We start from the raw sequence: 15,402 nt of genomic DNA on the forward strand, positions 1-15,402 counted from the left end.
TAAAAATATTGGGGTCTGTAGTGTAAATATAATAGGACAACAAACTATCTGACCCAAATTTCTTTGATATTATATTTTTATATGAAAAAGCAAATAAAGTCCTTATTTTAACCTTAGCCTCTCAAACCTTTTATTCTTTCATCTTTAGAGCAAAATCCAAATGAAACTTCAGTTGTTGAAATACAGATGTATGCATATTTTTTCTTATTTACCAGAGCATATATCAAAACCCTGATTATCTAGACAAGAACATTTAGGAACTTTCAGCACGGTTAACATTCACACATGCATTACATTTTAGATAGAAAAGGAAAAATATTGCGCTGAATAATTACAATTGTATCAAAATCCATGACAATATTTTACCTAAATAATAGATTTGATTTCATATGCATAGAAATCTTTTTTAAACTCTCAATTTAAATCATTGCACTGCAGTGTGTCCTCTCCATTGCTTTGAAGTCTGTCAGACGGAGTTTGAGAGGAGGCTAGGAACTGGGCAGAATGTTCCTAAAACACTTTGAGCTCCTCAGATGAAAGGTGCTATTTAAGTACAAAGCAGCATCAGAAATTAAACTAATTTAACAACTCCACTCATTTCCGTGCCAAGACCGAACTCAACCTCACCTACTGGGTGCCTTGAGGCATAATCCTTACATTAAATTTCTCCAATAAGGGTGTTATAACTTGTTTCCTAAAACTAGTTCAGAAGACATGTCATCCAAAAAGGAAGACTCCTTAAACATCAGTGCTATATCTGTACACTTAAAAAAAATCTCTCCATTAGGGAGTAGAAAACAAGTTGAACAAAGGATATGTGTTTCTAAAGAGATTGAAAGGGTTACTCTCCCCCTGAGTGGACAGCATCCCGGATGTTTTTCTTTAATATTGAACAAAGTCCCTGGTAATAACCACTGGACTGAGGGTGGGTAGGAAGATACTGCTTCATGTTTTCTCCATAGTTTATATTTTCTATTGGGAAAAAAAAATTGAGGCTTGGAAGCAGCTGGCTAGAGGGAAAACTCAAAGTTGTTCTTTGAGTAAAAACAAACAAACCTGTGGACTATGAGGAAATGGTATTCACCCATCTAAAATTTCATTTAAAATTACCTACACCGACAGGCATGGCTCAATGGTTGAGCATCAACCTAAGAACTAGGAGGTCAGGGTTCAATTCCCAGTCAGGGAATTTGCCCTGGTTGCAGGCTTAATCCCCAATAAGGAGTGTGAAGGAGGCAGCCTACCAATGATTATCTCTCATTGTTGATGTTTTTATCTCTCTCTCCCTCTCGCTTCCTCTCTGAAATTAATAAAAATCTATATTAAAAAAATAAATTACTATAGTATTTTTCCTTTTATATGTTTTTATCCTAAATAATTTTATTTACACAAGTAATACCAAATTTATGGTCTCTTTTTTCAAAAATTAAAGCATTACAGATCATGCAGATAAAATTTTCAATCTACCTCTATCTTAGTCCCTTCAAACAACTTAACAAAAGGAAGACAAACAATCCAATAAAAAAATGAGCAAAGGACCTAAATAGACACTTCTCCTAAGTGTACATACAGATATGCAAAAATGTTCAAGGTCACTAATCATCAGAGATACGCAAATCAAAATGACAATGAGGTACCACCTCACACCTGTCAGAACAGCAATCATCAACAATCAACGAATGACAAGTGCTAGCAAGGATGTGGAGAAGAAGAAAACCTTGTACAATGCAGACTGGTGCAGCCACTGTGGAAAACAGTATGGGGTTTCCTCAAAAAATTAAAAATGAAGCTCCCATTTGACCCAATGATCCCACTTCTAGGAATATATCCTAAAAAACATGAAACACCAATCAGAAAGGATATATGCACCCCTATGTTCATAGCAGAGCAATTTACAATAGCTAAGATCTGGAAACAACCCAAGTGCCCATCAGTAGATGAGTGGATAAAAAAGCTGTGGCTCATTTATACCATGGAATGCTATGCAGCAGTAAAAAAGAAGGATCTCTTACTCTTTGAGACATCATGGAGGGACCTGGAGAGTATAATGCTAAGTGAAATAAGTCAGTCAGAGAAAGATAAGTATTACATAATCTCACTCATATGTGGAATCTAATGAACAAAATAAACTGATGAACAAAATAGATCCAGAGACACAGAAGAGTGGGAGAGACTGATGAATCTCAGAATCTCAGAAGGAAGGGGGGGATGGAGAGTGATTAACTGGGAACTTATATGCATATATGCATAGCCCATGGACACAAACAATGGTATGGGGAAGGTCGGGAAAGGGTGGCTGTGGGGTAAAAGGGGTGGGAGGGGAGGGACATCTGCAATACTTTCAACAATAAAGATGAGAAAACAACTGCATTCTATTACTGTGAGCACTTTTATATGTTTTCCTATTTAATTTACCTGTGGGTTATCAACTTTTCCATGATGTAACTTTTAACATTTTCAATAATCCTGAATTCATGTCTGTTCTCAGGAGTGGAAGAGTGTACTGTTGAGGAGACATCACAACACAACTCTATCTACACAGGAAGAAGAGAGGTTTTCCCTACAAGTTTACCCGGGAGCCTCCTGCCAGGATCTGGGCCCCTGGCCCCTTCCTTAAAGCTCACCCTAGTCCTTTAGTTCTGCACACCCCAGGATCTACCAGCTGACTTCTGACCATTGCTCAATCTCACTATCCTTCAGTAATCCTAGATGATTCATCACTGCACTGTGGACTCTGGTAATGACACTATCCAAAAATCACCACAATTCCTAAAATAAATGAGGAATTTTCAGAATGAGTCAAGAGTTATAGGAAGAGTCCCTGGAAGAGTGTTTCTATGGCATCCTTTCTAGCTCTTCCCTCCTACCCTCCACACCCAGTTGGCTACTTCCCACTGAAGCAATCCAGGAGCCAGAGATGGAAGGGTATTGTTTTTTTAAGTTGAGTAGAGAAGAAAGTCAAAGAGACTTTATTTGACTTCATTAAAATATTAAGAATCAGAAACAAGTTTTGCAATGAGGGCTGACACAAATTAGTGTCCTGGATAGGCAAGATGAACACTGAAGACTGGACAGGGGAACCAACCCATTTGAGACACAAAGCACCATTGAAAAATGACATACATTATGGAGACGAATCATGCACTGTGGCTGGATGCTACTAAAAAAGCCTGTCATCTAAGCCTCAATTGGGTTCCACATGCACCATCAACCTTCTGATTATAATGTGTATACCCATGTATGTTTGCTCATAAGAAAAACTGAGCCTTGTGATTCTAAGAATTCTTATTGTTTATAGGTGCGTATATGTACATGTACTATTATGTGTATATGTGCATACATGTATAAGCATATAGTCAGCTTGGTTAATGTGATTCAACCCTGTGGTGGGAGTATTCTCAGTGTGCTGACATCATGAGACTATCAGGTTAGGGTCCAGATTGAGACTGTAGTAAATCCATAAAATTAATAAAACCACCTGGCATTCCCACAGCTATTTCTGCTTTGACATATTTTATGACTCTGCCATCAGAAATAACTATAACCCCCACAGGGAGGCCTAGACCCAATTAAACAAACTTAAGAAAGAGTGACATCATATAGATATTAGTTTTGCATATCAGGGGACACTTGTTCTCTTAATAATCTATACCAAAACTCCTTTGCTTTTAAAGAACGTGTGATCAAATTAATGAAATGAATAACTGCAATGGTTGAGATCTTATAGGAAGTGAATAAATTCATCAATACATATTGGTTGACAATCAATGTGTCTTCAAACAATACTATGAGGTGGTTTCCTTCTCTAGATGAAGTGAGGCACCTGGTAATGAAATTTCCTGATTTTACAAATAAAAATACTGAGGCATAGAATGTTAAGGATTAGGTACAAAGTTTATAGCAAGCAAGAAACAAGAGAGGCAGGACAGGAAGCCAGAACTGATTCCAAGCCTCACAGCCAGGCTGGTGTCAGGTCTCCAGGTGACCAACATACAGCCCCTCCCCTCCAGTGTGCGGGGGCCACTCAGGTGCACCGGTGATGTCAGCAATGCCTTATAAATTCATGAAGCTGACTTTAGGATCTCTTCCCTGTCAGTTTCCCCAATCCCTACTTCAAGCCACCACCAAGTGGAAATTAAGCCAGATTAAACCAAACCTGCCTGACTCCCTATTCCCTAAATGTTGTCTCAATTATCACCCATCCCTGGCCCCTCCCTGTTTCATTAACTAATTGGCTTCCTCAATACTGCCTCTTTGTGGAATGCGGAATGCGCTGTGGACTACTGTGCCATGAGGCAAAGGCCTGGGCCTGTAGAACATCAACTTCCACTGCCATGGGAGTTTTACAAACCTCCTTCTGACTGTCCCACTCTTGTCTCATATGCCCAGTGTCTGCCTCTGTATATGACAGTGAAAATCAAGCCTAGGCCAATCCTTAATGCATCCTTAATTTCACGAATCAGTTTGTCACATTCCCTCCTGATTCAGTTGTTCCTGGTAATGAAATTTCCTTCTCTAGATGAAGTGAGGCACCTCTAAAGTAACAAGGAGTGAAGAACAATAAATACCCTGGGATCCACGAGGCTGCTCTCAACCTGGGGAGGCAGGTGAGCTGCACCCTTCATGGGCGTCTCCAGGAGAGCCAGAAAGGTAGGCCGCATTGCTTATGTTAATAGACTATGTGAATTGAGCCTCCCTTCTTTGTGAAAACACAATTTTAAATCCTAGACATTATTCCCAGGACCACCAACTCCAGGATTAAAATATAACTGGTAAAAGCCTGGACCATACCATACACAGCTATCTTTAGGCCCTGGTTACCCTCAAAATGATCAGTTGAGGAAATCTATAATCCCATTTACAACTCTAGCATGAATAAAATCATCTGAATTTCTGCACCTTTTTGGAATACATCAAAGAGTTTGAGTGTCACATATAAAATAGCCATGGTTTCTATAAACGATACAATATTAGCAAAACATAATTAAAGCCACAATCTCCTAGTGATCTTATGAAAATACTCCTAATGTTTAAGGTAAATATACATGGTACAGTTAATATCTGACTTATTTAGCATAAATCATACTATCATAGTGAAAGTCATCATTAATTTTATATTATTTTTAAAATTGTAGTGCTTGAACTGAGCATCCAAGCCCTGCTCTGATGTAACATAGAACAGAAACTGCAACAAAGTTTACATATATTCTAATTTCATCTATTGTCTGTTATAACCTAGGTAAAATAATATGTATTAACTGAAAAAATAATGCAATTATATATAAATAATGTGCTTCATGGAATTTGATCTATGTTTACATTAAAAAAAATGCCTTCTGTTCATAAAATCTCAAGTTGCTTTAGCCTGATGTTCTTGAAGTTTAAAAATGTGATTACCAGTTTTTTTCTTGTACTAAATGATAACTCATCATAAAGTGAGCCAGTCAACATCACAGAGCCTTTTTAACATTAGCAGGTTAAAAGGAGAATTGACATAAAATTCACAATTACATAATTACAGATAATGACTGCCAGGCCTTGCAAATGAACATTTGGCTGCCCTGGGTCTCAGTTTTCCTTTCATCCCAACACTTAGGGATTTGCATTTCTATAAAGAGATTAGACTGCTTTATACTAAGATCCATTTGCTTTAAAAAATTATAGTTTTTCAGAACAAATGAATTTTTATTCAAATTCTCCAGTGATCGCTTTGATGGATACATTTTACAATACTACAATTGCCTTTTCGAATTTATTGGGATTTAATGTGTAATTAGTTTCCTTATTACAGACTGTCTCTGAAATTACACATTTCAGCATAATGGAAATCCATTTAATTAAATGTTGCTGATGACCATCCAGACCCCTGAATCACTATACTTTACCTTTTATATAGGCTTAAGGAAAACTTATTTTCCTTTCAGAATTTATGAAATGAAAAGAGAAAACATTATAGGTTTGATTTTAAATAAAATTACAAAATTCCTTGAAAAATTATAAAGTTATCTTACAAAAGTTCTTGTACTAGGAAGATATTAAACTAAGAAAGAAAAAGATATAAGGAAAAAAAGGCTTTACTTACCAGGTGTGAAATTGTATCGAGCTGAAAATCCCATAGATTCCAGCTCACCATCAGCAAAAAATTTAATCCACAGAAATCTTCCACTGGATTTTATTGTAGGTGGATTTTGTTTTCCGCAAAAACGTCCAATTATTGGAGAAAACCCAAAAGGTCCATCTCGAACTTCAATATGATCAAATTTGCACTCCCAAGATGGTTCAATAGAGTACTTTTCATCGAAATGAAGTTCAATGCACTGTCTTGGGGCCGCTGAAAAATAGAAAAATTATATCTAGAAGGCCCTTCTGAAATCTTTAATTTGATTTTTTTTGACTCAACTTCAGATTTTCTCTGCACATCTATCAAACTTTGAGCATGAGACACATGGAAAGACAAAGCCAGCATACTATCCTTAGCTTTGCAAGTAATATTTCCATAAGGAAGTCTAAGGGATGATCCTCAGACATCGCACAAAATATTATTCTGATATCAAATAACCATTTTGATGCCCAACACAGAAGTAAATAATATCACACTATTTTTGTGAAAGCCTGCTAACTCAGGTTTAGAAAGTAGAGAGGCATCTTTCTGTCATGTTTTACATATTTTCTGGACTACCCAGTTTTAAGGTCAGATGCCACTTGAGAGTGGTGTGGCACAGTTATACAACTATTCCAATAGTCCCAATTAGATGGCCCTGATAATATCAAAGTGAGTGTACAAGGCAATGAAGAACAATCTTTCTTTGAGTATAAATCTTACCATATCACTCTCAGTTTCAAACTTACTCAGTAACCTTCGTAACATTTCCAGTAAAATGATCAAAACAAGACATATAGGATCCTTAAGGTTACTCTCCAGCCCACATTCCAGTGTCTCCTTACTTTGTGTGCAACCCAAGCTCAGTTCTCTTCAGCCAAGCCTTCTTCTTTTTTTTTTTTTTTTTTTTTGGTTTGAGGTAACACACTCTTTGGGCTTTAATGTATTTTTGCACTTTCTTGAGTATCTAAATACCTCCAATTTGTTAACTCCTATTTATACAGGCAAATCTCATTTAAAGGAAACCTCTCTAAACCTACTCACTAAAGACAAGACCATATCTATTCACCTTTTTCCAGCACTCAGCACAGTACTTGTCAGTGAGGACTTCTCAAAAAAATCTTTGTTGGTGATTTGTACATGAGCTTCTAATCTTTATAAATGTGTTTACAGCTCTCTAAGGCATAGTTCTAGGGCAGCTCTAGAAACCTCCGAGTGAGTACATTTGCTAGTTACCTTTTATTCTTTCCTTGTGAAGTCCACACAGTTCCAAATGCAGGCATTCTCGACTGATACTCAGCCAAGATACCCCAGAACAGCCAGAACAGTTGTTGAAATAGCCACACACATCTTTCTTAGTTTGTAAACAGCTGTTGACTTGAGTCCTCTGAGTGCTTCTCAGCCACTTGGCCCTCTTCAGGGACCAAGCCCCTCCAGACACTTGAAAGTTAACTCCTGGCTCAGCCAGGCCTGTTCCTCACATGGCCAGAAATCATTCTGAATGACTGCTGTTCACACCACATTGGTTCTCAGATATGTATTGAATATCGTCCTTGATGGCTTAAAAATTAAAGCTTTGCATGCATGGATGTCAAAAATTTATGTAGACTTGAGATACATGATGAATTGGAAATTAGAGATTTATAAAATAAAAATGTAATCTTGATGCTTTCCAAAGATAAAATTGAAGCTTAATTGGTTAAAGGTCAATGCATGCAAAAAGACTATTTTATGGATGATTTTTAATCTCTAAAATTGTTTCTGTGTCTTTGGACATTTACAAGTAAAATCAAGAACAGTTCAATCTAGCACTAATGTGTATCACATAGGTCAACAAATATAGTATCTACCATAACAGATTTGAGGAGATATCAATGCTTTTTTTTAAATCTGCAAATAGGAAAATATCATAAGGAATTACCTGGAAAACCATGTTTTTGCCCCCGAAATCTAATAACAAAAAAGCAAATGCTTAAGAAACTGGACTTATTCATGTATTAGCATCAAAGTGCCATTTGTATGTACTATTATCCGATAGAACGTATCTGTTTATCTCTTCCTTGATAATCCAGTATCAGTTTTATGAGGACACAACTGTCAGAATAAAGATATTTCTTTTAGAAATAAATACATAATGTACATTTAGGGAAAGGGGAAGCTAATTTAGCTAAAACTCTCTCAATCAACATAAATCCATGTATTGTCCCTATTAGGAAATACATGGTGATCTAACATGAATGCATTTATTTGTACCTTCATTTTCATTGTTGCTTAAGTTCTGTCCAACATGGATGAATCAACCTTTCAATGTTCCTTCAGGAAACATGCTATCATACAGCATTGGGTAGACCACATCATATATGGACAACTCATTTTCTTTGGTCCAGAATGTTGAAGTTAACTACACACACATCTGAAATTCCACTAACTGAATTTTAGAAAGTAGTAACATAACTTTAAAAAAATAAGTGTGTCATATAGTTTTGTGGCAGATGAAAAAATTAACAATTATAGTGTATGTAAACTATGTGCAACTTTCTAGATCCAACTCCATAAACTTCCATTTCCATTTTCTTTCCCTTCAAATCTCTCAAGTCAGAGCTGTCTTTCACTGTCAAACTCTCTATAAGCCCTTTTTGATCTGAAATAGCTTCCTTTTCAAGAGGTCTTAACCTCTTTGGACATGTTGAGAACTACAAACACTTTCACCTAAATACTGCACATTTATATAGACTATTGCCTCCTATTCGAGGGAGTTGTAGGACATCCTGAAATCCATAAAAAGGACCTTTCCTTCTATGATTGAGACTCTACCAGTATTGATTACAACTTACCTTTTTTTAAATATATATTTTATTGATTTCAGAGAGGAAGGAATAGAAAGATAGAAACATCAATGATGAGAGAGAATCATTGATCTGCTGCCTCCTGAACATCCCACACTGAGGATCGAACCTGTAACCCAGGCTTGTACCCAGACCTGGAATCGAACTATGACCTCCTGGTTCATAGGTCAATACAACCACTGAGCCAAGTCGGCTGGGCACAACTTATCTTCTACCATTTGCAACAGCACAGGTGGAACTGGAGAGCATTATGCTAAGCGAAATAAGCCAGTCAGAGAAAGATAAATATCACATGATCTCACTCATTTGTGGAATATAATGAACAACATAAACTGATGAACAAAAACAGATCCAGAGACAGAAGCATAGATCAGACCGTCAAACCTCAGAGGGAAGGTAGGGGAGGGTGGGGGTAAGGGGAAGAGATCAACTAAAGAACTTGTATGCATTCATATAAGCCTAACCAATGTACACAGATACCAGGGGGGTGAGGGCATGAGTGAGGGTGGGGTAGGGTGGCAGGGGGGGAGGATAAGGACATATAAATAATACCTTAATCAATAAAGAAAAATAAAATAAAGAAACTTGACCAACCCTTATCCCTCTTTATCTTGTATTTTTAATTTACCTTTTCCTACAGAACAGGCAATCCTTTACAGAATTAAAGATGACAATTTCCACCATTAAAAGAAGAGAAGACAAAGGAAAAAAGAAACTTAATTTCCATGGTGGGGACATCAATACCCTCAAGGCTCCATTCACTGGGAGCTGGCTCCACCCCCTACTGTGTCCATGAGAATACACACCCTGAAATGACTAACAAATTCTAAATTGCCTCACACAGTAGGAGCATTTGATTTGAACTGATTTTTTTTTCCCTGTGATATAGCAGCTGGTTCTTTGGCTGTTCCCTGTTTCCTGAAACTTAGTCCACTCAGCTGCTGTGACCTTATATCTGAATTCCAGTCCACCCCTCTGACTTCTCCTTCTCTTTACGCTGCCCATCTCTTACACATTGTTTCCCAGAAATTATATGTCTTCTTTCCTCTCTCTGGAGACCAGTGCTCTGGGTGCCACTGTCATCACAATGGAGAGCTATTGTAATATAAAGATGCCTACAGCTTTATCTAAAACCAATTAAATCAAAACTTCTGGGGACAGACCTAGGCATCTATATATTTTTAAAGAGTTGAAAAACAGTGTTCCAAATTCTCTCTTGATGATTTTATTCAGTATTTTCAGCAGCAATCTCTATAGCCTCAACAACCATATCTAACATCCTCAACAACAATCTCTATATTTATGACTCATAAATATATATTTTCAGCCCAGAACCCTCCACTCAGTTAAAGAGCTATATATCCAATCTCTTATGAGACATCTTCATAAACACCAAAATTGAACACATTATTTTTCCTTTAAACACTCTCTATCTACCTATATTCCTTGTCTGGTGCAACAATTACATCTAAGAAGTCACCAAGTCAAAAACTTGAGGATGGTCCTGGGATTCCCTATTATCTCATTCCCATAGCCAGTCATTCATTGTTCAGTTTCCTAAATACAGCTCATTCCTGCCTTTGATCCATCACCAATGTCACTTCTGTAGTTCAGGCTTTTACTATGATTCATGTTTACTTGTTCTTTCACAATAAGTTTCAAGTTAACATTATTTTCCTTTAGTCATCTCATCAAAATCTCATCTTTTTAATTCTCAAATTATTTCAGCGGTACCTCCATTGTCTATTCATACTTTCCTGGGGGAACATGGGGAATCCCAAGTTCTCCTGTATCTGAGACAGCTTCCTTGCTGGTTCCTGTCCTCACCCACGGCAGAAGCCGATGACACTACATGTGGGTCCTGAGCACACCTTATCTCAACTTCATTCCATAGAGAGAATGAGCATCTCCTACATGTCCTTCAAAAAGAAGCGTGAACATCTCATCTCTTCCTCCCTGTAGCCTTCTTGTCCTTCCCTATTCCACACACAGTGCTAGTTGGGAACTTTGCATTGTTTCCTGAAAGTAGCACAGTCCCTAGACCATATGGTAACTTCCACAAGTCAAGGGTCATGCCTTTGTTGTTTGGCACCCTCTAAACTGAACCTAGAAGAGTAGTTGTATCTTGGTAGTTGTTGCAGGAAATATTTGTTAAATAAATGTATGAATAAAAATGACTAGTATGAAGTATTTCAAAAAGGCTATAGAAGTATGATTAATAGTAACAGGAGATTATTGTTACCAACTTTAAGTTTTGTCCTTCCTGTCATTAGGAATGAATACAAATATGTGCATGATATTAAAATCAAATTTTAGCAATGCTTTTTAATTCTAAATAATGATAAATGTGAAAGCCCATTAACATGCAAGGGTATGCTTCTGAATTAATTATTTAAATGAGAAAACTAGTTAATTTTATTATTTTTAATAATTTGAAAGTTAAAATATTGTTGCTTCAAAACACAAATTACATGAATTTAAACCTCAGTTTACTTAACTGTAAAATAGGCACAATAAACATACCTACTTCCTAGGACTAAATGCTTTAATCTATTATGTGATTTTAAAGTTCCTAACACATCTACATAATAGATATGTAACATTAACTTAATAAAAAGAACTAATCTTAACCCAGAATTTCCATATTTCAACCTCCTTTTCTATTAACCATAAGAGAAAGAAACCATGCCAGAACTCAGTGTTCTCAGCTTACTCTTTCTCCTTCTTCTAATAGAGAGATGCATCTCTGCTAAAAGTTCAACCGCAAGTACAACAGAAAGAGAGAAAAGATCCTGGCCTAAAAATTACAGAAAGAAAAAGACTCATTTCTAAAGTGAAATCAGTTAAATATAAAGACTTTTTATTTAAAAGATAAATCAAATAAATGTGCCCCTTGTTTACTGGTATAAGTAAATACCGAGCATACATATATTTTCATTAAGCTCTGTTGTCTCTCTGTCTGTGTCGGGTTGGGAAAGAGGTTGCAAGTTTTGGGTTATTACTTACAAACACATATTAAAACCTATCACTAGATAAAATGTTCATCTATATTTCTAAAAAGTATACTTAATATGAAGACATCTACACGAGTAATGGCACTAAAATGTTCAAAGAGAATTAAATATCTTTTTCAGCACTATTTATGTTTCCAGCTGGGGGAAAAAATGATGAAAAGAGGCATCACAACTTGGAATCTTGACTTTGGTGTTAAAGTATGATAATGTCGCCTGCTAGTATAAACTAAGGCAACTGCTGTTCAGACTAATGTTTGAAAATTTTATTAGAGATTTATTTCTGACATTCATGTTTTTTTGTGTGTTTCGCATTAGATAAGAGAAAAATAACACATGTACAGGTTTTTGTCGTATTTGTTAAACTAGTAAAATACCAGTTTCCCAAATTGTGACACATTGGGTAATATTAGGCCAACTTTGCATCCATTCTATTAATTTAGAATTACAAATAAATTAAATCAAATGCCAAATAAACTAAGTTGTTGATGTGTTTGTGATTCTCAGAATTTACTTGTTCTTAACCCATTACTACCAATTTCAATAATTAGCTTAATTCCAGATTTTAGTTATTTGATCAACTGAGAGATACTTATGTGCAGGGGCTCCAGAGCCAATTTCTGTAATGTCTCTATGCACACTGTCCACATGCTCCTCACCTTCTATGATGTAGATGCATTCTCGGTCAGGGGGGTACTTGCTGGGGTAGTTGGGAGAGGTAAAGACACCTCCCTCCGCATGTTTTGTCCAAGTTCCACACTGCACTGACTTCTGTGTTTCTGAGGTGGTTTGCTTCTCTGTAAAACAATTTTTAAAAGAGCCATCATCCAAATTTCTATAGAACTAAAAATAGAGAACACATTCTTATAATATCCATTAGTAAATTAATTTCTAAATGTTGTCTTAGTGAAAACCAATCAATCATAAACACTAACAAATGGTCATATATCCTGAAATATTAAGAATATGGGGGAGATGGGGAAATGTAAATAATTAGAGGCCTCTCACCCACAGTTTTCCAGAGAAACGTACCTGTTCCTTTTTTGGCTGCCCCAGACAAATGGAGGATGATTAAACTTGCTACAACTGAAACAGAAAAGGAAAATTAGAAAGAGATCATATTAATATACACCAAAATGATCGAGATCTGTAACAACACAACATAATCTAATAATAAAACATCAAATCAGATTAATTTTATTTTTGTTAACTATTCCAAGTTGACTCAGACCTTGCACACACTGATTCAAATTGCACAAATCAGGAAAAGTTAGGAAACCCTTCGGGAAGTAAATGCCAGTTAAGAATGGATGAGACCCAAACCCCTCAGGCAAATGCCTGCTCCAGCACGCAGAGGCAGTATTATTAATAACCTACCAATGTCCCATTCCAGGAGGATATCAGACCCACATTGCTTCTAGGCTGTGCTTCGTGAGGGGCTGTGCTAGGACCTCTACAGGAAGAGAGCTTGGCAGCAGGTGAAAGGGTGAGAAGCAATCAGACCCCAGGACTGATGCTAACACTGCCAATGCCATTGTGTTTTAGAAAATAAACACCTAGCAAATCCTATGGTGGAAGGGGGAGGGGAACAGAGAAAAATAAATTACGGTGGATTGGAAGCATTAAGCAGGACTATAAAAATGTTCCTTATAAAAAGGTGCTGTACTACCAAGTAAGCCCATCCTCAGCAGTTTCTAAGCTATAAAATTCATCTCTTCTAACCATAACTTTGTTTTAATATTCAGGATTTTCCAGAGATAGATTATTAATTTCACAAAGGTGATTACTTATAAGCATGTTGTTGAGTCAGCTTTTCAATCTCAAAGAGACTCTGATCTGTCACTTAACAAAGACCATTATAACCTGAACTTTCTGTTTACTTCTATCATTCTTGACTCACTCACCATTTTGACAAAACCTAAAACTAGAAGTGTGTTAAACTAATCTAGTCTTCATCATTCCTGAATTTTCCTCTCCTACTTTATTTTCATGTTGCTGCTCAATTTTCTAAAAGCTCTAAGTTCCAGTAGGGGTATACCTCCCTAATGTTTCCACTTAAAATGAGTTTGGGAAAGGGAGGATAAAATTCACAAGGATTTCCTAAGCCTAACTCACTACAGGAGCTTATAAATCGTATGCTTAAAGATTACTCCAAGAAAAAAAAAAGTGTCTGGGCCTTGATTTTAGTATTTGAGAATTGCATCAATTATATGACCGTACTGTAGCCGGCTCAAAACATTAGTTGTTGTTATCCTGTATGTTTAAGTAGAACAAACCTTATTTTAACTTGCCCGGTCTCTGTACACACACAAGCACACGGGTATACAGCCATCAATATCAGGACATATGTTTGGTGTTCTGTTTACTCTCTTTCTCCTGTTCTGATGGAATCACATTGTGGAACAGGTACTATTGGTAACATATCAGCCAACCCGGCCTTTCAACCGTGTGGCCTGGGATTAACTCTCTGATCCTTGCTTTATCATGTGAAATTCCCAGCACCCATTTCTTACCTTGCTTTTCACTTGATGACTTTTGATGCTATTTTCCTCCCATTTCTTTCCTATCATTGCACGCAGATCACACACTCCCAACACCACACTAGCGGTCCACCGGCCAGAGTTGAGGGTCCTTTGCCCTCCGCTCCAGTGCTGCGTTCAGATGTGCTCTAAACTATGTACTGGGGGCATGTGGGCCCCCTGAGCTCCTGAAGCCCCCGAAGGAGGACTTATTCCCTTCCATCCCGCAAACTGTCTGCTCCTGCGCCTTCCCTGGGGCCCACTCCCCAGCCACTGCCGCACGTGCGCACCCCAAAACTCCTAGCCATCCTCACCCCCGGGTGATCCTGCGCACAGAAAGGCTGCTTTCCCTGGCGGATGCTGATGCCCGGCTACCACTGATTGCGCTGCCCCCACGCCCCGTGGTATTCTGCTGCAATACAGAAAGTTTACACCTGCCCCAGACTCGCGGGGACTGCGGGTTCTCGGGAGCAGCGGCCGCCGGGGAGGGACCGGCGCGGCGGGAGCGGTACTCACTGTGAAGCACACTGCGTCCATAGATCATGTCTGTTCGTTACACCAGAGGCTCCGAGCTCCACTAATTCCATTTAGAGACGGGAAGACGTCCAGTGGTGGGGAGAGGACAGAGTCGAAGAGATGTGAAATAGGCAAAGCCAGGACAAAATGAAGGGGGAGCGAGAGAGGGGGCAGGACGAGATCCGAGCCCACACAGCAGAAAATCCGAATCCGCGCGTCCTCCGCCCCGGCTCGCTCTCGCCGTCACCGCTGCGAAGCCAGCATCCCCACCATGACGCTGGCATCACACCCGGGCGCCACTCGCCACCATCCGCGCCGCCGGCGGCAGCGCCCTCCTCCTTTGCATCATCGCCACCGCCGCAGCTGTCTGGAGGGCACGGGCAGTGGGCGCAGGCAGAGAGCCCGGGGGC

The 15,402-nt window shown here is 38.2% G+C and overlaps 1 protein-coding gene across 2 annotated transcripts in view; it reads right to left on the bottom strand.

Annotated features, from left to right (window-relative positions):
* The window catches only part of NETO1 (neuropilin and tolloid like 1), a 101,810-nt gene extending 86,684 nt beyond the window's left edge, over positions 1 to 15,126 (bottom strand). For both annotated transcript variants that reach the window (XR_013814232.1, XM_079784860.1), the window contains exons 1-4: positions 14,993 to 15,126; positions 12,990 to 13,043; positions 12,617 to 12,754; positions 6,083 to 6,331 (exon numbers count right to left, since the gene is read on the bottom strand). Coding sequence is in view for 1 of the 2 variants with exons in the window: in XM_079784860.1 (XP_079640986.1) it covers positions 6,083 to 6,331; positions 12,617 to 12,754; positions 12,990 to 13,043; positions 14,993 to 15,020 (469 nt within the window). In the remaining variant the exon portion in view is untranslated. The remainder of the gene's footprint in view (positions 1 to 6,082; positions 6,332 to 12,616; positions 12,755 to 12,989; positions 13,044 to 14,992) is intronic.
* Between the last annotated feature and the right edge of the window lie 276 nt (positions 15,127 to 15,402).

The sequence above is a fragment of the Cnephaeus nilssonii genome, assembly GCF_951640355.1.
Source record: "Cnephaeus nilssonii genome assembly, chromosome: 11".
Classification (NCBI taxonomy): domain Eukaryota; kingdom Metazoa; phylum Chordata; class Mammalia; order Chiroptera; family Vespertilionidae; genus Cnephaeus; species Cnephaeus nilssonii.